This window comes from Natator depressus, chromosome 16 (assembly GCF_965152275.1).
Source record: "Natator depressus isolate rNatDep1 chromosome 16, rNatDep2.hap1, whole genome shotgun sequence".
Taxonomy (NCBI): domain Eukaryota; kingdom Metazoa; phylum Chordata; order Testudines; family Cheloniidae; genus Natator; species Natator depressus.
In genome coordinates this window covers 6979303-7005077 of record NC_134249.1, presented here as the reverse complement: position 1 = coordinate 7005077, position 25775 = coordinate 6979303, and the positions used below count along the sequence as shown (strand labels likewise).

General features: G+C 47.6%; 1 protein-coding gene across 2 annotated transcripts in view; it reads right to left on the bottom strand.

Moving 5' to 3' along the window:
- LOC142000071 (dual specificity testis-specific protein kinase 1-like) overlaps window positions 1–25775 on the bottom strand; it is a 63878-nt gene that overhangs the window by 13633 nt on the left and 24470 nt on the right. Inside the window, exons 2-5 of one of the 2 annotated variants that reach the window (XM_074974127.1) lie at window positions 10268–10464; window positions 1246–1367; window positions 1054–1102; window positions 470–619 (exon numbers count right to left, since the gene is read on the bottom strand). In XM_074974127.1, the coding sequence (XP_074830228.1) occupies window positions 470–619; window positions 1054–1102; window positions 1246–1367; window positions 10268–10456 (510 nt within the window). In that variant the 5' untranslated portion in view covers window positions 10457–10464. Of the gene's footprint in view, window positions 1–469; window positions 620–1053; window positions 1103–1245; window positions 1368–10267; window positions 10468–25775 lie in introns of both variants that reach the window. The other variant, XM_074974126.1, reaches the window with a different exon arrangement.

Genomic DNA, 25775 nt, shown 5'->3' with positions numbered 1-25775 from the left:
GAGTTCCGGTGGCAGGGCGAACTAACTCAGTGCATCTTGTCCCTCCCTGTTATTGATGGGTCGCTTCTCTTTTCCCTTGCCGAGCTCGTGATTAGAGACAGAACCCTGGGTTTGATTCGCAAGTTGGACAGGGGACATCTCGCAACCATGGCGGGAGAAGAAGTGTGGAAATCCCGGCACGTCCATTTCTACCCGAGTTGCTTTTCTGACCATAACCGTGCTTTGAGGAGTCTATTTTTAGCTCTTCCAGGATCTCCTGCCTGGTACGTAACTAATATGCCATAATGACAGGCTGTGTCAAGGAAGCTTTCACAACTCACCCTTGGTGCAGAGGATCAGCACGTGGCCAAGACACCACATAAGTCCCACTTATGGGATTTACGTGGTGCCTCGGCCGTGTGAGTAAGTGGTACACAGGCCCAGCCCTTTGCCTGGGGATGGTGAATGTCAACCTCTGAGCACAGCCCACCTTGGAGTTGAGATCCCGGTGGTAGATGTTCTTGGAGTGCAAGTAGATCATCCCCCTGGTGATGTCTGAAGCCAAGTCCACCTTCTCCTTCCAGCTGAGGGTGATCTCCTTGCTGGCCAGGAGCTCTTCCAGGCACCCACCATTAACGTACTGCAAAAACGAGACAAAACAGGGAGTCTGTCCGAGAACGCCATGCAGGATTGGGCCGTATCATTGTGTTATGGAAAACGTACTGTCTGCATTTATAGTGCAAATCTGCTGTCTCCTTCCCTGCAGTGAAAGTGCCTTATGCAATCTGTGAGCAACACCACCCGTGTGCCAGGGCAGGACCCAGGATCTCTGGATCTAAAAGTGAGAGTTCCTACTACCAGAACTAAAGACCAGTTCTATTAGCTCAATGGCAGTAGGAGATTCGGGAACATCTCTATGTGATCCAGCCACTGGAGACAGACGAAGAGCGACCGTGTGGGTTACCTGTGCTTTACACGTTTCCTCTGGAAAGCGAGACTGCAAGAGTTCATCTCCTATGACCCTGACTGCCCTCACAATTAAAAGCAAGAAGTGTCCCAGCAACAAGCCTTTACCTCTAGAATTGGGTACAGCTTCTCATCCTTCACGCAGATCCCCAGGTACCTATGAGACAGGACAAAAACTCAGGTTTAGGTTTCTTCTCATACAAAGATTCCAACTCTGACTCTTGACTTAAAAACCCAGGCCTGGCACATCTCTACCAGGCCCTCTTCCCTAGCCACTGCCTCCCCTGTGGCACCACCCACCTGACAATGTTCGGGTGGGAGAGCTTCTGCAGCAAGCTAATCTCACGCACTATCACCTCCTGGTCCACGTCATTCTTGTAGATTTTCACCACCATCACTTTGCAGGTCACACTCTGAGTCACCTGGAGCAATGTGAAAAACGACACAGTGAGATGCATTTTATCCCAGTAACGTACGCCAGCCCCCACAAGGAAAGGAAATCCTTCCCAAGATCACACAAGGCCTGGTGCCCCGCTTGCCTTACACCTTGTGCAACATGAGGGCTAAAATGCTACCACACAGATTCATACCCGCATTGCACAGGTGTAAATTACTGCACAAGGCGCAGAGCTGTCAAGTATCCGGTCCAAGCTCCAGAGCACCCAGATCCAGCAGACCCAAACGAGACTACTCTGCACTTAAAGTTAAGCACGAGCTTTGCTTGATCAGGGCCTACATCACAATGCACCACTGAGTCACTGAATGAACCATGGAATCTGGGCTTCCCACTCCCCACCACCCTCAGAGATGCATGTTAGCAGGTGGTTCAAGGCAAGGTTACTCTACCACACACCTCCTCAGTAAATAGCTAGAGAAACTGGTTTCCAGGGCTTCCCACCAGCAGCCATTTCTCAAATTCAGACACAAAAATAGAACATTAACTTCCCCTTAAAAGCGTAACAGATAAAATAAGGCATTTTTAGCAGGGACCTCTATTGCCCCCGGTGGTAGAAACAGGGCTTGACTGTGATGAACACAGTTCATTGAGGCTGCTGGACACTGACAGACCCCTGTGGTTCTCTGTGGCTCTGTCGGTCCTAGGTTGATAACAGAGACTGTGCTGTCTAGTGTCACTACAAGGGGTCTGCCTAAATCCTGGGCTGGACCCACAAGTCACAGAGCGAACTGCTGACTAGAGCTGGTTGGGAATTTTTTAACAAACTGATTTTTTTCAAGAAATGCTGATTTGTCAAAACTGAAACCGTTCATTCAACAGGGCCAGGTGCCACACATTTACCAACTCAAAAAAATTTGCAGGAAAAAAGTTTCTAAATCATCCAAATGTTTTGTTTTGACATTTTTTAAACAAAGTACCCTGGTTTTCCAGTTCCAGATGACTTTTCATTTCAACATCTAAGCTAATTCTGATCTTTTTAAAGGTTTAAAAAAAGAAAAAAAAATGTCAAAATTGAAACAAAATATTTAAAAATTGTTGAAACAAAATGTTTCAAGTGAACCAAAACAAGCAAACCAACAAACCAGTGTTTCAGTCTGCAAATATTTTCAAGCTTGGAACCTTTCATCACAATTCAAGACAAGACAAATTCAGAACTCTCTAGAATATTTGCAGGATGGGAAAACTATTTCTTGCCCAACTCCACCTCTGGCCAACTGTCCCTTTAATGTTTTATTTTTAACCAAGGGAATTGTTAGGTGGAGGAAATCAGTGGTACAGCCTTGATCTGTCTCTTGACACTACTGCTGGGGCTATCAAGGTGAACCCAGGTGCGCTGTTTAACTTTCTGCCCTTTTTGTCATTTGTTCAGAGGTCAAAACCGTTTAAACACAGAATGAGCTGGCACCATGACACCATTCAATGCCCCAAAACGTCATGTGTGATACGGCTACCTGCGCAAGCTACCTTACAGATAAGGTTACCTTACCACTCCAGGTGGACTGAACAAAGAGACTAACGTCAATCCAGTTTGGATTGAGAGAGGAATGCTAATTATAACTAGGGCTGCAAGATAAATAAGTCTTGGGGCAATGTTAACTCTGGTCCTGCTCCCTTCCAAGAATAATGCAATCAAATACCCAATGCCCATGACAGGAATAACCCTGCCTCTGTGTTTAAATGGACTGCAAAGAAGTTTTGGATCGGGCATTACCCAACCATGGGATTTACTAATCTATAACCAAACTTTACAATGTGCATAATTATTACATGCACTGTCATTACAGTATATGGCTAGAGATGCACTGTAAGAACCTAGGACCATGGGGGTTCTGGGCTGCCAACATTTCCACATCACCACTGGAAGGTTAGGCTGGGTTTCTGCTAGAGGACCCTGTAAAGCTAGGCACCGCAGGAAGTACCGCACAGCAGGGCCCTCGCAGCCCACTGATTGGCTCATGCTGGTATAAACCAGGAGCCATCTTGGGGAGCTGTCTGAGCAATGATGCAGACCATCTGCTTGCTTCCACTCCTGATCATGCTTTGCTGCAGACCCTAGACTCTGGCTCCTGACCCTAGACTCTGGCTCCTGACCCCAGCTTGACCCCGACTCTGCTACTTGTCTATAACCTTACCTGGTACCTGACCCTGACTTCCTGGTGTCCTAACCCGGCTCGACCCCGACCCCGCTACTCATCTCCTTACTGCACTTGGTAACTGACCAGTGCACACACACCACCCTGACATACAGAGTGAATGACATTTTACTCCAGAGGCTGGGGGCTTCCTGAAATCTGTGGCTGTGCAAAAGGCATAGAGAGCATTTAAGAGGTCCACAGCTGCGTGACACCTTCTCGGGGCACCCAGGATTGTGGGTGACCTTGTTTACACCCCTGCCACCCGAGTGAGAGAGTTTACCTTGGGACAGCTGGGCGTTGGCTCCTGGACAACACCCGCCTTTCAGGATTCTCGCCCTCTTCTCAGGACTCTGCCAGCCCTACTCGGCTTTGCAGGTTAACATTAGGTGCACCCCAGTCACTGAACACTCCAGAAACATCCCCCTGCAGTGTCCAGCCCCTGTCACCGGGACACCCACAGTAATCACCAGATAAGCTGTCCCCAAAGAGACAGTGTACAACAGCTGGAAGGCTGCAAGTCAGGATCAGGTCCTTTATAACAACACAGGGCTGTAAACTATTTACGGTGAAAACAAACATAAGTTTGTTAACAAAGAACAGAGATCCACTGATTCCAGTGCGTGTGGAATAAGAATAACGGAAAAGGCAAGGGTTACAAATAACGCACAAAGATAACCCGCTTCCCCAAGCCTAGAACTTCACTCTAGCAAGCTAGTATTATCTAAAGCAATTTCTCACCTAAAACCTTTTCTGCAGAGTTTGCGGGTTTACAGATCTAGATATTCATGAGTCCCCTACACCCTTCAAGGGGTTTCGTCGGTAAATCGATAACAAAGGGATTCTTTTTTCTTCTTCTTATAGTCCAGGAACCTTTGAAATATATCCTTTTGAAGTGCACCCCGAGGCAGAACTCTTCTCTCCAGTTGCTGGCTCTCTGGTGTGCTGGCACCAGGCTGCCTTCACATCACCATGTTAGTTTGTTTTTCCCGTTTTGCTTCCAAATGTAACTCCCATTGTATTTAGTTCACAATGCTTCGTTTATGGAGACGGGTATAGCCGCACAGACCTATTTGTCCACTCTGCCTTGTTGACTTAAAAGCGTAATATCAGTAGGTATAGATAATTCCTCATATAGGGTTAATACATGTATTTTATGATGATATTAATGACCAGGGTGTTACTGGCTTTCACTTAATACCTCACAAGACATTTTCTGGATAAACACTATGAAAAGACAGTGTTGGGTGTAATGAGTTTGTCAGGCCTGACAGTACAGCAAACCCTTTGTCAGCTGGCACTGAGGGGTTCTTAGACTCACAAGCTGCAAGTTCTAAAAAGCTTTAAGAAGAGCTACCATATAGTTCTGGGGAGGGTTATTAGCTCATTAGAGTGCTGAGAAACGGCAGCTGAACAGAAATGTGTGGACCCATTATGCAAATTCCACCCTTATTTTCTGTGCAAAACTGACAATGGTGCCAATTATCTTCCATGCCTGTGCAGCACTTCTGGAGACATGCCACAGCACACTCACCCGGGCTTCTGAGCAGCCCCATACTCCCCCCGACCCTCCTCTGTCCTAAACAGATGCATTGTGGTGGCCAAGCTGTTCAAGTCCTCTAGACACACATTACACCACTTCAATCCGATGCAGAATTGCAGAGCAGCCTTTCAAACCTGCTGGCATGGGGTGAGTCACTAGGGACTGGGTTTCTTGCTGTCATAAATATAAAGGGAAGGGTAAACATCTTTAAAATCCCTCTTGGCCAGAGGAAAAACCCTTTCACCTGTAAAGGGTTAAGAAGCTAGGATAACCTCACTGGCACCTGACCAAAATGACCAATGAGGAGACAAGACACTTTCAAAGCTGGAGGGGGGGAGAAACAAATGTTCTCTCTGTCTGTGTGATGCTTTTGCCAGGAACAGAAAAGGAATGGAGTCTTAGAACTTAGTAAGTAATCTAGCTAGATATGCCTTAGATTCTGTTTTGTTTAAATGGCTGATAAAATAAGCTGTGCTGAATGGAATGTAGATTCCTGTTTTTGTGTCTTTTTGTAACTTAAGGTTTTGCCTAGAGGGATTCTCTATGTTTTGAATCTGATTACCCTGTAAGGTATTTACCATCCTGATTTTACAGAGGTGATTCTTTTACTTTTTCTTCAATTAAAATTCTTCTTTTAAGAACCTAATTGTTTTTTCATTGTTCTTAAGATCCAAGGGTTTGGGTCTGTGTTCACCTGTGCAAATTGGGGAGGATTTTTATTAAGCCTTCCCCAGGAAAGGGGGTGTAGGGTTTGGGAGGATTTTGGAGGGAAAGACGTTTCCAAGCGGGCTCTTTCCCTGTTATATATTTGTTAGACGCTTGGTGGTGGCAGCAATGAAGTCCAAGGGCAAAAGGTAAAATAGTTTGTACCTTGGGAAAGTTTTAACCTAAGCTGGTAAAAATAAGCTTAGGGGGGTTTTCATGCAGGTCCCCACATCTGTACCCTAGAGTTCAGAGTGGGGAAGGAACCTTGACACTTGCTAACATCCTTTATTACACAGATTTTGCTGTTAGGACTGCAACGTAGTGCTTAATAAGTTGGTACCATTTCCACTGTCATTCATTTTTAATTCCTTTGCTCCTCCCCATCTCTCCTTCTCCAAAGCTGAGTCAGTGCTGGCACCATAAGGAAGGTAAAGGAGAGCTTAGCACAGCCCACCTCACTTCGGTCACACCTGGCTCTTTCCCAGCTGCTTTACTGCTCAATAACATGACTCCTCTTCCTCTTCCTTCTGTCTGCTTCTCCTGTTACACACGGTATTAGTTTATGCTGAAGCGTAGGAGCTATTGAGGTGGAAATGCAGGATACAACGACTAGCATGAGATCACCAGACCTGCTTTAGATGTAGACCTAGCCCTGAATCTGAACCCAGGTCCCCGAGACTCAGAAGACTGGGACATCAATAATCCTTTGCCTTCCTATGGGCCCAATCCCAAAGCACATGGGGAGTTGCCTTAACCAGCTTTCAGGGATTCCCCTGACAAAAGGGGAATCCCCAGGTGGTATACAGTCAGCATAGGCAGATCTGTGCCAACTGCTCTCCACCACCTGACAGAGGGGACATTCCTAGGTGGATTGAGGGCGTGGCTGGAGCACACAGTGCTCCCCAATCCCCTGCCAGCAGAGCAGTCCCTACCCACCATATCTTACAGCAGCCCTTTGGCTGCTAATTTATGCTGAGGTCCAGTTCTGCCCTGGGTCAGCCTGAGGATCAGAGGGACGGAAAGGTATCTCCAGGGCTTTCCCATCACTGAACACAAGCTGAAAAGTGAGAAAAGGGCTTGTGCTGGGCCTAAATCAGAGGACAGAGAGATTAAGTTTAAACTCTGGTCATCAAAAAAGAGGAGGGAGTTGTGAGGCTTACTTAATTTAAGGTCCGTCAACAAAAGGAGCTGTAGAAGTTCAAAGTCTTATCTCCAATTGTATCTAAAAAACGGACCAGCAAAAATCCATCCATGGCTTTGCCTTTAACTAGCGTCATCATCATGGAATTTTAAAGTACTCGATAACTATTCATGAATCAAGGCTCATGCACACCCTGAGCCTGAATACCACATGTCACAAATGGTGAAACTGAGGCACTCAGAGGGAAAGGGACCTGTTCCAAGGTCACAAAGCGAGTCAAGGTCAGAGCTGGGCACTGAACCCAGATCTCTCGAGTCTGTCTCGTGATGAAATCCAAGTCGAGCCTTTCTCTCTAGCCACCTTGCTTACATAGTTACCTGCTTGTGCGCACAGGTGAAAGATAAATGACAGCAGTACAGACGCTACAGGCAACATTTCAGGGGGGAGGGATAGCTCAGTGGTTTGAGCATTGGCCTGCTAAACCCAGGGTTGTGAGTTCAATCCTTGAGGGGGCCATTTAGGGATTGGGGCAAAAATTGGGGATTGGTCCTGCTTTGAGCAGGGGGTTGGACTAGATGATCTCCTGAGGTCCCTTCCAACCCTGATATTCTAGGATTCTATGATTCAGTGCCCACATCAGAAATGTGGGGTTTTTTATGTTGTGAGGTTGCATTCATGTGCGTAAAGCTCTTTGGAGGAGAGCGACTACCAGTAAAGAACTTCAAAGTGTCATCTTCAAGGGTACTTAAAACCAGGAACAGCAAACATGCCACAGTTACAGGATACAGGGTCCAGAGGAGACTACTAGACCTACAAGGAAGACAGGGAATTGGGAATGCAAATAATCCACATGCTTAGTAACCGTAACAACTCGAGTCTCCAATCAAATGTCAAGTCCCACTGTAGGACAATAGCCGAGCCCGTCCTTCTCTGCATTCTGAGTCTCTGAGCCAAACATCTCATTCAACCTTTATTTTTTGATATTTTTGCTTAACAAAAGTTGTTTTATCTTCATTCAAGCTGTGTGTCTCCAACCTGCCTACTGCTGGAATCCCATTCAGCAGCAGGACAGACTGGAAATGTCACGCACAATAGAAACAGCAACTGTTACTACGGCAATTTGCTAAAGAAAGGCAGGGGAGAGAGAGAGAGAGAAGAGGCAGTAGGCACTCAGTGGAGGTTGGGATGAGTGATTACTCAACCAAGGCTCTTGTGGGAAGTGGGGAAGGGCATTGCATAGGCTTGAAAAGAACTACTGTACCATTTGGGCTGGAGATACCCTTTAAAACAAGTCTCAATCTGTCCTCCCTCCCTCTCTCTTTCAACCAGAAATCCACCAAAACTTTATACAGACACTGTGCCCAGATACCACAGTGATGGATGTAAGATAAGTTAGCACCTTGAAAAGTCAACACGCAGTTATACTTCCAATTAACTGCTACATTTTCTACACTTTGAGGGGCAGATCCCCCGCTGGTGTAGACCAGCATGCCACCGTTATCTTCAATGGTGCAACGTTGACGTACACCAGCTGAGGATCTGGCCCAAAGTGTCTATATAGGTCAACCCATTGATCTGGTGGTAGCATCTTGCGCTTGCATGGAGAAGACCAGAGATTGCTGTCTTGTTCCCAGGACTAGCCATTCTATAGACTCCCAAGGAAAAGAGTCACACCAGAATGACTCTGACCAAACTGTTGGACCCATTGGCGATTTGTTTCCATCCAACGTAGGTGTCACGTCCCCATTCACAGGACTACTAGGAGCTGCAGCATGCTGGAAGGCTACTGTAAAATAAAGTAGTAGAGAAGCAAATTTGGCTGGAAGATGGCACTCCGAAAGAAGCAGAGGAAAGGAAACGGCAGCCTCTCCTGGAGTTGAAGGTCTGAGCCCCATTCCCTTAAAGAAACTACACTCCTGCCCTCCCCTGGGGCTGTTCGCATGGGTGCCACAAGGCAATGGATATGGAGGCTAACTAGGCAAAGGGGGGAGATCATCCACCCCCAAACTAAGCCTTATTTACACATGATCCACTGTCATGTGCATGTCACACCCCCGCACGAGACGCTCCAAGCACTTTGTCATGGGAGAAGGTGGACAGGTGATATATGGAACGCAGCACCCAGGAATTTGCACAGAGAGGGGTTTCAACAGCCTCCCACTTCAGCTGTGCCTGCTGCAGGAAGTGAATTAGACGCTCCTACGTTCAGAACACAGCAGTAACCCGCTGGTACATCACTCGGTGTCACCCGCTTGTACCTCATGAGGCATCAAAGACCAGCCTGTGGTGATCTATGGGATTCCTGCCCTGAGGCTGGGAGAGGGAAATAACCCATCCCAATCTGACTGCTCTGTATGACCCACCGGCCCCTAACACCACGCCAGCTAGTCTAACGCACTGTGACGATGCATCAAGAGACAAGCGCATGGGCTGGAGCTTCCAAAGGGAGTGGGAGGCTGCTACTTTGGGAAGTGTGTGGGATTTAATTTTAGATTCTTTTTCACTGTGCACTTCGGTTTTGTTTTCAACAGCAAATCTGCACACGGCGTAAATATCTTCCAGACTTGCACAGGCCAGCACACAGTCACAACCCTTATCTCCTCTACGGCTCCCCTTTTATCTGAGGATCTCAGAGCACGTGGCAACAACTGACAAACTAGGCTCCTCCAGGGGGAATCTGAGAAAGAGAGGCAGCGACTCGCCCAGGGTCACTCAGTGGCGTGACTCCGTGGGTGCTCTGGGGCTGGAACACCCATGGGGAAAAACAAGTGGGTGCTCAGCACCCACCAGCCCAGCTGTTCAGGCAGCAGCCGCTGCTGGTCAGCTGTTCAGGGGAGGGTGGAGAGCAGTGGGCGGGGCCTCACGGGAGGGGTTCAAGCAGGCTGGGAAGAGGCGGGGCAAGGCCTCGGGGAGGGGCAAAGGGGGGCGGGGCAAGGGAGGGGGTGGAGCACTCCTGGGGAAAAAGAAAACTCAGGGCCTATGCGCAGAGAGTCTGTGGCACAGTCAGGGACAGAACTTCTGGCTTCCAGTTCCATGCGTCAGACACAAGACTGTCTTCCCCCTCATCATAAACCACAGTGACCCCTCAGAGCTTCTTTGAAGGGGGAAAATAGGGTCAATGTGTGGGGAGGTTCCTCTCCTCCCCAACTTCAAGCAGTCTCGCAGGGGGAGGTCGGAGGGAGAAAGTCTGGCAAGTAAGACAGCAGAGCAGAGTCCTGCCAAGAAAGACGTTAGGAGGAGGAGTTCTCCGCATGGACACATTTATCCCACACCTGCATGCTGACAGCTGCTCCACGTCCCAGGGCAGCTCCTCTCATGTTATGTCAAGCCACCTGTTGCTTTACCTTGTAAACCTTGGAGAAGAAGCCGCTGCCTATCAGCTCAGCATTGAAGTTTTCCCAGAACTCCAGCTTCCTGACAGCCGTCCGGAGTTTCTGCCAGCGGTCAACATGGTAGTAGGTGTCGGAGGACTCTCCGTAGTACTGCATCGGGCTGGAGGGCTCCGGAGAGATCAGTTCCGTCTCACACATCATGGGGACGGCTGCTAAAACAAATCACATTGCACTATGGAAGTTGAAGCGAGACAAATTCAGACTGCAAACAAGGTGTAATTTTCTAACAGTGAGAGTAATGAACCACCGGAACAATTTACCAAGGGGCCTGGTGGATTCTTTAATCACTGACAATTTTTAAATCAAGATTGGATGGTTTTCTAAAAGATCTGCCCTTGGCATGATTTTAGGGATGTTCTGTGGCCTGTGTTATGCAGGTGACCAGACTAAGATGATCACAATGGTCCCTTCTGGCCTTGAGCTAGGGGGACAAAAGCTGTGGCTAGTACAGGTAAAACAAGAAGCTGCAATGGGTTCAAGCATCACATCCGTTTAGGCTTTCTCCTGAAATGGCTTTTCTCCTCCCAAGTCTTTGCACTTGAGGTGGGAGTGTGGGGAGGAGACTTCCTGTTGTTGTTATTAAAGCCTCATCAGTTCCTGGCGCTGGCTTTTCCTGGAGGAAAACTAATTGCTCCGGCCCAGCACTTGGACGACAGGTTGCAGGAAGATTGCCGCTGGGAGCAGCCTGGAGAGAGCTGAGCAAGTAGGCATCATGCCAACACACAAAGTGCAAAGCCTGAAGTCTCCTCACACTGGGACTCCACTCCCCACCCAGCCAGGGAAATTACAAGGCTCTTCCTTCTCCTGCAATATACAGACCCAAACAGCAGGCAGGCACAGAGCTGGCTCAGGTGAGGGGGAAGGGACACAGCCTGCCTGATGGAATAGTAACCATCTGCTCTACTAAAAAAGAAAAGGAGTACTTGTGGCACCTTAGAGACTAACAAATTTATCTACAGCTCACGAAAGCTTATGCTCAAATAAATTGGTTAGTCTCTAAGGTGCCACAAGTCCTCCTTTTCTTTTTGCAAATACAGACTAACACGGCTGCTACTCTGAAACCTGGCATCTGCTCTACTGTAGCACCTTCGAGCTGGGAATCTCCAAGCACTTTCCAAAAGGGGACTAGTGCCTGGGAGCGGGGGAGTGCCCTGGACAGAGGGGTCTGTACAACCAAAACCTCCAGGCGATGCAGGGTGGGTAAGCCCAGTGGACTAACTGCCAGTGGATCAGGCTCATGCGTCCTGCCCTGCATGAACCACACTCTACAGGACTGTCCAGCTCTGTGCAAAGCACGTCAGCCTCATAACCTCTATTATGCACATGGGGAAACAGCCCCAAAGCAATGAACTGACTTTACCACTGACTTACTGTGTGATTCTGGGTGAGCTGGGTACGTAACCCAGGAGTTCTGACTCCCAAACTGCTGCTCTAGCCAGCCGGCCACACAAAAACCCTCGCACCCAGTGGGGTTTTAATGCCTTCTTGGTGCTACTACTGTGACCTTTGGGGTCATGTGTTGCTATGCAAGCAACACAGCAGAGGATTCCCCTTTTCCTCTCCCAGCCTAGTCAGACTTTGTCCCGTTCTTTGGGTGCACCAGGCACAATAGTTTAAGGGACAACTGACCTCCCAGGAGGTGGCTCTTTTACGGGAAAGGCTTCCCTTTCAGAGCCTCTCCACTCAGCTTTTTCCCACGTATCATCTCCTCCCGGGCTGACTTAGTTCATCAATCACCTCTTTGTATGCAGGAGGATTCCAGCAGCATCCTCAGGGGGCTGGAAAGGGCCCCCTGTATTATTCTGCAGACTGGGGCGGATTTTTTTCCTTTTTATATAAATGGGGCCGTTTGTCCTCGGATTACTGCTGACATGTAGGGTGGAGGGAAATGGCCTTTTAAAATGCCAAGATTTATTTGAAGGCCTCCTAGGAACCTGGGAGTGCTTGGAGCAGTTTCTGTAGGAAGATTGGGCGATGGAGCAGCCCCCGCAGCTGAGGGGGGGGGGGAGGAGAACACATCATTGCATCCCAATGCAAGTTTGTAGTATACACAGTTGTGCTGTTGTGTGAGCAGATTAAAGGGCTCTGCACCTTCCCCTGTAATGCTCCCAGAACATACAATTCATTCCATCCGGAATTCATTTCTGTACCAGGAGCAACAGGGCCAGACACATCATCAGGAAAACAAGTTGATTTGGGGCCAGATTCTCAGTGGGCGTAATTCACCACCACGCCATCAACCTCCAGGGAGCCATGCCGATTTACACCAGCTGCGGATCTCGCCCCCTTTAGGAACTTAAAATAATTAATTAGAAGACATCATCATTGTGTCACACTTGTTCCACCAGTTCAGTCCCTTCTGACCCTGGCACCATCACTGGCAACTGGAGCTCAGCTGAGCATGACAGAGGCCTGAGAAAAAATGAACGGGACAGACACAGTAGATGGCCACTCCTCTTTACTCTCTCATACTACGAGAACAAGGTGACATTCAGGGAAACAGAAAGGCAGAGCATTTAAAGCTGATAGAAGGAAATTCTGTTTTTAACACAATGCATTATTCACACATGGAATTAATTTACCACTGGAGCCAAGACCTTAGCAGGATTACAAAATGGATAAGAAATGTATACAGATAACAGGGACATCCAGAGTTACATTAGTTGGGTCACATCGTTGTTTTTTTTAACAGGGCTACATAAACAGTCATGCTTCAGGGCATAAAGCAGCCACTAAGTGATAGAGGTTAGGAATCAGATTTCAGAGTAACAGCCGTGTTAGTCTGTATTCGTAAAAAGAAAAAAGAAAAGGAGTACTTGTGGCACCTTAGCGACTAACCAGTTTATTTGAGCATGAGCTTTCGTGAGCTACAGCTCACTTCATCGGATGCATAGCATATTGTGGAAACTGCAGAAGACATTATATACACACAGAGACCATGAAAAAAAACTTCCTCCCACCCCACTGTCCTGCTCGTAACAGCTTATCTAAAGTGATAATCAAGGTGGGTCATTTCCAGCACAAATCCAGGTTTTCTCACCCTTCCCCCCGCCCCCCCCCACAGACACACATACAAACTCACTCTCCTGCTGGTAATAGCCCATCCCTCTTTGAAACCTCTCTTTATAATGCGCATGATAATCAAGGTGGGTCATTTCCAGCACTAATCCAGGTTTTCTCACCACCGCCACCCCCCCCCCACACACACCCCCCTTCCAAAAACCACACACACAAACTCACTCTTCTGCTGGCAATAGCTCATCTTACAATGTGCACAGCAATAATCCAAGTTTAACCAGAACGTCTTGGGGGGGGGGGGGGGTTAGGCTACCTTGCATAATGACTTAGCCACTCCCAGTCTCTATTCAAGCCCAAATTAATAGTATCCAATTTGCAAATGAATTCCAATTCAGCAGTTTCTCGCTGGAGTCTGGATTTGAAGTTTTTTTGCTTTAAGATAGCGACCCTCATGTCTGTGATTGCGTGACCAGAGAGATTGAAGTGTTCTCCGACTGGTTTATGAATGTTATAATTCTTAACATCTGATTTGTGTCCATTTATTCTTTTACATAGAGACTGTCCAGTTTGACCAATGTACATGGCAGAGGGGCATTGCTGGCACATGATGGCATATATCACATTGGTGGATGTGCAGGTGAACGAGCCTCTGATAGTGTGGCTGATGTTATTAGGCCCTGTGATGGTGTTCCCTGAATAGATATGTGGGCACAGTTGGCAACGGGCTTTGTTGCAAGGATAGGTTCCTGGGTTAGTGGTTCTGTTGCGTGGTATGTGGTTGTTGGTGAGTATTCGCTTCAGGTTGGGGGGCTGTCTGTAGGCAAGGACTGGCCTTTCACCCAAGATTTGTGAGAGTGTTGGGTCATCCTTCAGGATAGGTTGTAGATCCTTAATAATGCGTTGGAGGGGTTTTAGTTGGGGGCTGAAGGTGACGGCTAGTGGCGTTCTGTTATTTTCTTTGTTAGGCCTGTCCTGTAGTAGGTGACTTCTGGGAAGCAACTTCCCCAGGGAAATTCCACATTTGTCCACCACACGAACCCTTCTCATCTAGGACCATACAAAGAATTTTTTAAAATGGTGGACCTACCTTGCCATTTGCTGACCCTCACTCTGCTTGTCTGTTCTAACCCTATTCCCTCCCCTTTCCATGACCTGTCTACTAAGATTGTAAACGCTTCGTCTCTCATTATGTGTCAGTGCATCATGCAGCACAATGGGTTCTTGATCATGGGTCTACCATCATGTAGGCACTACCCCAACACAAACAACCATACGTTAGACCAGCAACTGGTATTCAGTCTCCTTCTTCCCCATATTCTTCCTGAACATCCCATGACACGGTTAACCCTCTCTGACATTATGATGCATTCTCAACCATAATAAGCAGAAATGTTCCTAATCCAAGACACTTGATTGAAAGGCTTTTCATGTAATGGGCCAGCTTCTGAAACAGGGGCCTTGCACTGCATCTGCTCCTGGGGTGTGGCTCAGATGAACAATACCCTTTGCTCTGAACATTCAACTTCTGTTTTAAAGCAGCAATTCATGTAATATGTAAATGTCTGAGATGCTCAGAGATCACCGCAAATGTCTTCTCAGGAAGTTCCCAGGCCTGTCAGGCACTCAAACTTTCCACAGAAAACCTCTTGCTACCCAAACAGGGGTCACGTATATTCCTCTCGCACCCAAATGCATATGGCACAATAATCCACAGCAATTATCTTGTCAAGCATTGTGAGTGACTTGACTTAAAATGAGACCCACGTTGGCAGAACCCTTCTTGCCACAGTCACCCAGACAGAACAGCAGCCTTGTCTGCAAAGCTGGATATTTTGTATTTGTTACAGCATGTTAAAATATGTTCCCCCCCCTACATTTCTCAGCATCCCACCTCACAGCCAAGCACTACCCCTTCTTCCCCCAGACATATCCTAGAGTGCAACATTCAGACCCCTCCCTCCTATTTCCAAATGGTTCCAGTTTTCAGTGTTCACTCTCTGTGGGCTTGTCTACGTGGGGAGGCTACTGCAAAACAGGCGAGGGTGTGAATTTAAAGCGCAATAACTATTCCACACTAATTCCCCATGTGGACACTCTTATTCTGCACTAGAGAGTGCCTTTGGGTGGTTTCGCTTAACCTACTTCCCACAGGAAGGTAGCAATCGAGATAGCGATTCCCGGCTACTTCCCCATGTAGACAAGCCCTACAACTCTGGAGTTTCTAATAGCTCCCACTACGGGGAGCTTTCCTGAGGAAGTACAAGCTCTGTGACAGCCCAGCCAAGAGCCAGGCCTGGCCAGCAGCTCCCACACAGTCTTGTGAAAGAAAGAACTGCTAACAAACATGACAGAGTCTGACAGGAAATCTTACCACCACAGGCGTCAGTGCAGAAAGGGAAGTAGGGTAGTAAACCAGAGGGGAAAGATCACCCCAGCACTGATGTCAAGGGAGAGAGACTCCAAATGCCTTTCCACATAGCTAAAGCTCTCACAGAAGGCCGAGAGAAGAGTTGCGGAGGCAGTTTCCTAGTCAAAAGAGAGAGACGACAGGAACGGGGAGCTCAGCTCTGGAGTGAGAGAGGAGGTGCTTGGGAAGCCCCTTTGTGTAATACTTACCCGTGCAGCCATCACCCACCCAGCCCCTGAAACAGCCACACTCCAAAGACACTCGTCAGCTCTGGGAATCAAAACCAGGCCTGACAAGACCTTTGAGTGATAAAAAAACTAGATGGATATGACAAGCCGAATCTTGCTGCCCGCCTTTTGCTCTCTCTGTTATTGCCACTTATTCAATTACTTCCGTTTCCCGACAGGCACCAGCTGTGGTTTATTCCCTAAACGTAGTAACCAGGTTTTCACAGCTCCAGAGCAATCATCCCTCACCTGCATCCCTCCCTCTCCTCTCCACTGATTCATCCTGCTCTTCACAGTGCATATGCGCTTGGCCTCAAGGGAGAATCAGGCACCACTGATCTGTGGCCCTCCTTTTCTGACACTAGAAGCAAATATCCTTCGCACATTAAAAACTCAAAGCTGCCTCAGCCCTGAGCTCCCTTCCTGCCAAACTCAGGGCTCCTGCCCCATTCTGTGCTGAGAATCCTGCTAGCAGCGGGTAGGAATGGGAAAAACTGCCGCCCACCCCACCTCCCCACCCCATATCACTGTTATCAGGATTTTCACTGCATTAGGACAGGACTTAACTAGTTGTGAGCTTCTTCACAGCCAAGGCTCTTTTGCCACTCACGGGGAGGTGGATTAATACGATATTTGAGAAGTTATGAAAAAGAGGTCATGGGTGGGTGGATGGCTCAGGGGTTTGCTCATGGGCTATAAAGCCTCCAGTTGATGGTTCAAGCCTAGCTCAGGTCAGCAGTGAGCAAAAACCATCACCATCTGAAGCCTATTTACAGACAGGAGCTGTTGGTGCCAGTGCATTTCCTAGTGATCATGTGTGTCCATCCCCCCGGCAAAATCCACTAAGGTGATTAGTACTAGCTGACACACCCAGCAGAGAGGGACAGTGGCAGGGCAGCATGTGCTGGTTCTGCAGATAAAGAGAGGACCTTCAGGGTGGCACCTTTCCTGCCAGACAGAGAGTTCTTCCATCACTACTTCTGGGGGCTAAAAGCCACGTTTGTAACCAGGACACTTTCTAGAGGGGAGCAAGGTCCATTGTCCTTACACCTCCCTCTTGGGAGATGGACCACCTGGTCTTCCCCATCTCTTACTACTTTGATGTAGTTCTGCCCCATCCCTATAATTTCAGACAGGATTCTCCTCTCTCTGACAAAGAGGAGGAGGCAAGTACAGTCAGTGCAGCCAAGGGCAGCTGCCTTTTCTCCCCCAGCAAACGCTCCTCCTCACTGTTCCACACAGCCTCCCAGCGGGAGAGACTCCAGCAGTTCATGCCTCAGCCTAACCCCCAGTCACCATCTGCATCTCCGGCTCACTCTGCATCCCCTCCAGGCCTCTCCTAAGGAGCCCCAGGAGAGGAAGGTTTTAATTGCACATGCCAGCCGCAGGGTGTAAACACTTCCTTCTCCTCACCTAGCCACCTTCCTAGATGGATGAAGCACGGGATTCCGCGTTTCACACACTGCCCCATCTACACGGAACAGAAGCCGCTTCCATGATTCCATCAGCCCTAGCCCTATTTAATTGAACCCAGCCCAGCTGCATGGCCACAACTCTTAGCATGTGTGGTTGTTTTCGTAACCTATAATCAGCCATCCAACTCTGGCAATGGAAGCAGAAATCCGGGGCGAGGCCAGAAGCCACAGACCCATGAGCCTTTGGAAACCACTTGTGTGTTTCTAGGCATTTCGCATTTGCAACAGTGCCAATGTAAAGCAGTACGCTGCAGCAAAGAAAACAAGGGAGTATTCATGTATGAGCAGGGTTTGATCGATGGATTTGCTCCGATATTCATCTGATCTCCCTTCCCCATCTCTCCTGCTTCTTCTTTTTCCTCCTTTCATAGAGTCACAGATTTTAAAGCGGGAAGAGACCACTACGATCATCTAGTCCAGAGGTTCTCAACCTTCTTCTATCTTAGACCCCCCGAACATGCTATAAAAACTCCACAGCCCCCCTGTGCTACAATAACTGGTTTTCTGCATATAAAAGCCAGAGCTGGAGTTAGGGGGTAGCCAGCAGGGCAACTGCCTGGGGCCTCATGCCACAGAGTCCCCACGAAGCGACATTGCTCACGCTTTGGCTTCAGTCCCAGGTGGCAGGGCTCTGGGCCTGGGCTTCAACTCCATGCAGCAGGGCTTCAGCTTTCTGCCCTGGGCCCCAGCCTAATTTTAGCCCTGTTTGGCGGCCCCCCTGAAGCCTGCTCATGGCCCCCCAGGAGGCCTCGGACCCCTGGTTGAGAGCCACTGATCTAGTCTGACTCCTGCATAATACAGGCTACGGATCTCACCCAGAGGCCAGTTGCAGAGTTGGGATTAGAAGCAGAACCCTGGATTCCTAAATCCCAGTTCCATGCTCTAATCGCTAGCCAAACTGCCTGTCTCCAAGCCCCTGAAATCCTATGCCTCTCCTCTCCCCTTGTCTCACTCTGCTGCTACCTTATGAACAATATATTCTTGAGTGGCTAATTGTGACATGAGGGGTAAATCAATCCAACCCTCCACCACTTTTCTACTCCTCCACTTCCTCCCTTGAGATCATCAATAATTAATTTGCATACTAATCATTTTAACCAATAAGATTGCAGTCAGTTGGGGGGAAGGACAGAAAGACACAGACGGATGTTGGGACAAAGGTGTTGCTCAGTTCCACAAGTGTAAATGCAGAGGATGCTCAGATACCATGGTGATGAGTGTGGGATGGATGAATACAGAGGCTTCAGTAGTTACTCTTGATTTACACTCGATTTGTAAATGGGAGCAGTTTTTGGCCCATGTTGGCTTTTTGATACAAAGATGCCAGTAAGCCTTGTAAAATCAGAATAGAAATTTACCAGACTAGGCACAAATTGTACTTGCCCACCCATACTATATTGCTGACTATTAAAAATACATATCTTATTTTGTTCTCCTGTCAAAAAAAAAAAAAAAATCTGCTCCAAACAGGCAAGCAAAATGCTGTAAAAAAAGGGTACAGGTATAACAGAACTCCATGTACTGTGCAGTGAAAAGAACACTCTCCCTTGGATAAAGTTATACTTCATGAAACCAGGCTTTTTACCAAGTGTGAGGAAATCCCAAGACAATCCCTACAGCACTTGAACCAATAGGATTACAGTATACAAATATATGCATGATGATTGGCTGAGTTTCCACAGATCTTGCAATTACACCAGTGGACAATTCGCGTCTCTTAAATGTCTTGAAATCACAGTAAAATTTTTATTCTAAGCTTGTATTTTTTCCAAGCTAACTCTGTTATGCAGGATCGATTTCTCCAGTCACGTAAAAAAAAAAAGTTTCCACCTCTAACAACCAACATCAGCCTTATGCACACAGAAAGATAAATTAAAAGCAAGTTATGCTATAGCACAGAGAGCTATTTTGCATCTGATTTTAATACAAATATATTTTTCATTGTTAAAGTGAAGCAAATAGCCTTCAAACATATAAAACACAAACAGGAAAAATGGTAAATATGGCTGAAACACCTCCAAGTTATATATTGACATGATACACCCACTCTGATCATGTGTTTACCACAATGTCCTAAACAGACATAACTCTAAGCCACAGAGCCTGGGGTGAAATCCTGGCTCCAATGAAGTCAGCTGCAAAACTGCTGACTTCAATGGAGCCAGGATTTCACCTTGGATTGTGACCCAGATCCAAAACCAAACTCTTCCCATGTATGTGGAAGTTAAGATCTAAGGGTTCTGATTTAGGCCCATCTTTAGGTCACAATCAGAAAAGAGCCCTAAGAATGATTTGAGGTCTGGAAAATTTGCCTTACAACAAGAAACTTAAAATGCTCAATTTATTTACCTTATCGATGGAAGGTTATGCGATAATCTGCTCACAGAGAGTACCTACACAGGGAGAACATTTCTTACAGTACAGGTCCTTCAATCTATCAGATAAATTATAATAAAGTTCCAAAGGCTGGAAATTGAAACTAGATAAATTTAAATAAAATAAGCTGAACATTTAACAGTCAAGGTAATTAACTAATTTTAATGAGGGTAATTTTTAAATCAAGGTTATTAACCACGAGATCAATTTACCAGGGAATATGGTGGATTCTCCATCATTTGAAGTCAAGATTAGATGTCTTTCTGAGAAAGATGCTATAACCAGAAGTTATAGGCTTGATAGAGCAATCACTGCATGAAATTCCATGGCCTGTGTTCAGCAGAAATTCAGACAAGAACCTAAATAATGGTCCCGTCTGGTGTTAAAGGGTAAAATTTCCCAAAGTGTCTCAATGACTTGGCATTGTAAGTTCCATTTTCAAAAGTGATTAAGACGCTTAGGGCCACATTATAGTGGTGCGGCAGTGCCACTTCAGTGATGGTTGCATCATGACTTCTGTTTAAAGGTTGAGCTTTCTAAGCCCTCTAAAATCGACATGCTCAGTCAGATTCCTTTGACAGTTGGTGTGCCTCGGGAGGGTGCAGGATAGGGTTGGTGACATACATTTGGAGCCATTTCTGCTAGGGGCTCTGGAGAGATACACCACCCTGCAAAAATAGTTTCTAGTGGGGTTTTGTGTGTGCACACACGCGCGTGTGCACAGAGCTAGAGATCAAACTATTGATGTGATACAGCTCAAAATCCGATGAAGTGGGCTGTAGCCCACGAAAGCTTATGCTCAAATAAATTTCTTAGTCTTTAAGGTGCCACAAGTCCTCCTATTCTTTTAGCTCAAAATAGACTCAATCTGTCGAGTTTTATCCAAGGTAGTACATAGCATGTATATTTTTTAGTGTGCACATGCCAACCCAGAAAACCAGCTGCAAAGTTTCCATTCCTGCCATTGTACATGCTTTAAAGTTAGACTCATGAGGGCACAGGAGAAAGGTAGGTGTCCAAATTTGGGGTAATTTGATCAAGGGGTTCCCAAATTACAGCTTCTGCCTCCCGCCCAGTTTCCTTCTGTTGCTTTTTTACTTTTATGCTGAGAGGTGCTCGTGACTGGATGAATCACAGGCCCCACTAAGATTGATGGGTGTGAACTCACCCTTCAATTAACATAACTAAGGATGAGTTAATCACAAGCCCCCACTTAAGACAAAAGAAGTTTTGGACTGTGTGGCTGGATGTTGCTACAATTTGTGAGTCATGGGTGGCAACTGTATTTTGAGGAAATATTGTAAGAGTATTTGGGGGGGGAAACCAGACATGTGAATGCTTGCTGGGAGGGTGTGGCACTCTGCACCTCACAGTAGCACCCTGGAACCCCCATATTCACCATGGTGATATGATTATATGTTTTGTACAAAGTATACTTCGTGAGATATCATTTTAAAAGTCTTGATCTGTTGGATGTTAGTATCATGTGCTGCATATGAAGTTATGGAGCATTACTATATTTGTTACTGAAATACGTTGTAAGGTTGGGAACACCCACAACTAGCCTTTCCAGTTACAACAAAGGAGCATCCATCAACAGCAAGACAGCATTAATGACCCATCAACATTCATCAACTCACAATCCACTATCATAGAGACTTCTTGGAGGAGGCACACACAACATGGGGGTGGACTAACCCATCTCGCAGAAAAGATCTTTCCAGCAAGCTGGAAAAAAATATAAAAGAGAGACAGTGAGATCATTTCTTGGCCTCTCTCTCTCCTTCTCCCACCCCCCCTCCCCCCAACTCAACCCCTCGAAGAACATCTGGAAAGCAAAGACTTTGAACTGGGAAAGATTGGATCCAGGCTGGAAGGTAGCCCCAGCCTATGTATTGAGGAACTGTAACCTGCTTGTATCATCTGTCAGAATGAGAAAACCTGTATGATTCAACTCTTGCTTACACTAAAAGTTTAGGATTTAAAATGCATGTTTCTATTTTTATTTCTTAAGGTAACTATTTCTGACCTTTATGCCTACCATTTATAATCACTTAAAATCTATCTTTCTGTAGTCAATAAATCTGATCACCCCGGGGGAATTCTGCGCCACTGCGTATGTGCAGAATTTATGTCCCCTGCAGATTTCTTTGCTTCCCTACAGAAAAATGATTTTCTGATGGGAAAGCAAAGGGAAGCCACAAGAGCAGTCATGCAACCCTCCTTGACAGTATGTTTCAGGCGCCCAGGGCAGCCAGCAGAGGTAAATCATTGTGGGGAAGGAGGCGGACCTGGGGAAGACCCGGCTGGTGGCTTCTACCCTGTGCTGGGCTCAACTGCTAGTCCGGGCTGGGGAGGACAGGACTTCCTCTTCCCCTGCATGGCATCCGGGGCCAGGTCAGACCCACCCCTCGATTTCTCCCCTGGCTACAAGAAAATCTGCAAACTCCCCCCACCCTGCACCCATCACTCCTCACCTACAGGGGGAAGGATCCCTGTACAGGGAACTGCTCCCCCATCCGCCCAACCCCCCGTGTATCCAGACCCCCTCATACCCAGACCCTCCTGCCGAGCCTCACTGCCCTGCACTCAGAACCCCCCAATAAGCCCCACTTCCCCCGCACCTGGACCACCCCGATGAGCCACCTATACCCAGATCCCCATCCCACCGAGCCCCAATCTGTTGCACCTGTATCCCCACCCCACTGAATCTCACTCCCCCAGCATCAGGACCCCAAACTGAGTCCCCCACACCCAGATCCCCCTGCCAAGCTCTATCCCCCCTGCACACGCAGACACTCCCCCTCACCCCGCTGAGCCTCAAGCACCTTCACCTGGACCCCCCTGCAGAGTCCCATTACCATTGCACCCAGAACCTCCCAACAAGCCCCTTCCACACACCTTGTCACACAATTACTTGTCTATCTTCACTCATACTGTACTCTTTGTTCCCCTCATATGAGCTTTTGGAACTATTAGATTCTCTCTGTACAAGGCTTTTGATTGATGTCATAAGGCAGTTATTTCACTAGTATATATTAAATATGCTGTACAAATGCAGAAGCAAAGCCAAGTGGGTGTTAAAAAGGAGTAGAAGGCTAAAGGGGTGGGAATTATCAAGGATCTGAGATAGCAAGAATATCCTTATCCCACCCCCTCAATCCAGAAATATCAATTATTATGAAAAATGCATTGTCACCTTAATACTAAAATGATGGAGCAGCATATGTGTCCAACTTGGCTTAACAGTGAAATCCTTGCTGATCTTAAACACAAAAAAGAAGCTTACAAGAAGTGGAAGATTGGACAAATGACCAGGGAAGAGTACAAAAATATTGCTCGGGCATGCAGGAGTGAAATCAGGAAGGCCAAATCACACCTGGAGTTGCAGCTAGCAAGAGATGTTAAGAGTAACAAGAAGGGTTTCATCAGGTATGTTAGCAACAAGAAGAAAGTCAAGGAAAGTGTGGGCCCCTTACTGAATGAGGGAGGCAACCTAGTGACAGAGGATGTGGACAAAGCTAATGTACTCAATGCTTTTTTTGCCTCTGTCTTCACGAACAAGGTCAGCTCCCAGACTACTGCACTGGGCAGCACAGCATGGGGAGGAGGTGACCAGCCCTCTGTGGAGAAAGAAGTGGTTTGGGACTATTTAGAAAAGCTGGATCCGAGAGTGCTGAAGGAGTTGGCCGATGTGATTGCAGAGCCATTGGCCATTATCTTTGAAAACTCATGGCGATCCAGGGAAGTCCCGGACGACTGGAAAGAGGCTAATGTAGTGCCCATCTTTAAAAAGGGAAGAAGGAGGATCCTGGGAACTACAGGCCAGTCAGCCTCTCCTCAGTCCCTGGAAAAATCATGGAGCAGGTCCTCAAGGAATCAATTCTGAAGCACTTAGAGGAGAGGAAAGTGATCAGGAACAGTCAGCATGGATTCACCAAGGGCAAGTCATGCCCGACTAATCTAATTGCCTTCTGTGATGAGATAACTGGCTCTGTGGATGAGGGGAAAGCGGTGGACATGTTGTTCCTTGACTTTAGCAAAGCTTTTGACACGGTCTCCCACAGTATTCTTCTCAGCAAGTTAAAGAAGTCTGGGCTGGATGAATGGTCTATAAGGTGGATAGAAAGTTGGCTAGATTGTCGGGCTCAACGGGTAGTGATCAATGGCTCCATGTCTAGTTGGCAGCCAGTATCAAGTGGAGTGCCCCAAGGGTCGGTCCTGGGGCCGGTTTTGTTCAATATCTTCATAAATGATCTGGAGGATGGTGTGGATTGCACCCTCAGTAAGTTTGCAGATGACACTAAACTGGAAGGAGAGGTAGATACACTGGAGGGTAGGGATAGGATACAGAGGGCCCTAGATAAGTTAGAGGATTGGGCCAAAAGAAATCTGATGAGGTTCAACAAGGACAAGTGCAGAGTCCTGCACTTAGGACGGAAGAATCCCATGCACCACTACAGACTAGGGACCGAATGGCTAGGCAGCAGTTCTGCAGAAAAGGACCTAGGAGTTACAGTGGACGAGAAGCCGGATATGAGTCAACAGTGTGCCCTTGTTGCCAAGAAGGCCAATGACATTTTGGGATGTATAAGTAGGGGCATTGCCAGCAGATCGAGGGACGTGATCACTCCCCTCTATTCGACACTGGTGAGGCCTCATCTGGAGTACTGTGTCCAATTTTGGACCCCACACTACAAGAAGGATGTGGAAAAATTGGAAGACATCCAGCGGAAGGCAACAAAAATGATTAGGGGACTGGAACACATGACTTATGAGGAGAGGCTGAGGGAACTGGACATTGTTTAGTCTGTGGAAGAGAAGAATGAGGGGGGATTTGATAGCTGCTTTCAACTACCTGAAAGGAGGTTCCAAAGAGGATAGATCTAGACTGTTCGCAGAGGTAGCAGATGACAGGACAAGGAGTAATGGTCTCAAGTTGCAGTGGGGGAGGTTTCGGTTGGATATTAGGAAAAACTTTTTCACTAGGAGGGTGGTAAAACACTGGAATGCGTTACCTAGGGATGTGGTGGAATCTCCTTCCCTAGAAGTTTTTAAGATCAGGCTTGACAAAGCCCTGGCTGGGATGATTTATTTGAGGATTGGTCCTGCTTTGAGCAGGGGGTTGGACTAGATGACCTCCGGAGGTCCCTTCCAACCCTGATATTCTATGAACCACTGTAGAGAATGCAGCTCAGGGTGTGATTACAGTAACTTGCCTATCATTATGGGCAGTGATTAGGCCCAGAATTTGCAAAAGGCCTCAGCACCCACAATTGGGGCCAGATTGTCAAATGACCTCAGTGCTTTGGGAGGGTGTTGGGTGCTGAGCTCTTCTGAAATTCCAACCCCGATTCCAGGTGCTGAGCATTTGAAAACCTGGCCCCACATCTCTGGGCATTGTGTAGACAACACTCACTCAATATGTTTCCTAGAGGCCACCAGACATCATTTTAACACAGTACGTGTCATAGGCACCAACTCCATGAGTGCTCCAGCCCTGGAACACTCATGGAAAATAAATAGTGGGTGCTCAACCCACCAGCCACAGCTGTATGGAGGGTCGGGGAGAGGTTTGGAGGAGGGCAGAGAGCAGCAAACAGTGGGAGGGCGGGGACCTCAGGGAGGGGGTGGAGCGGGGCTGGAGCGGGGCCAGGAAGAGGCAGAGCGAGGGCGGGGCCTCGGGGGGAGGGCGCAGAGTGGGAGCAGGAAGAGATGGAATGAGGGCAGAGCCTTGGGGGAAGGGGCAGAGTGGGGGGAGAGCCTTGGGACGGAGCACCCCCCGGGAAAACTAGAAGTCGGAGCCTATGGTCAGTGTTGTCAACCCAGCTGCTGAAACAGCCTGGTCCAGTGGCTAGAGCACTAGACTCAAAATCAAGAGACTTGGGTTCCAACCCCAGGTCTGCTGCAGGATCAGTCGCTTCCCTACTCTGTTTCCCCATCCATCAAATGGGAAT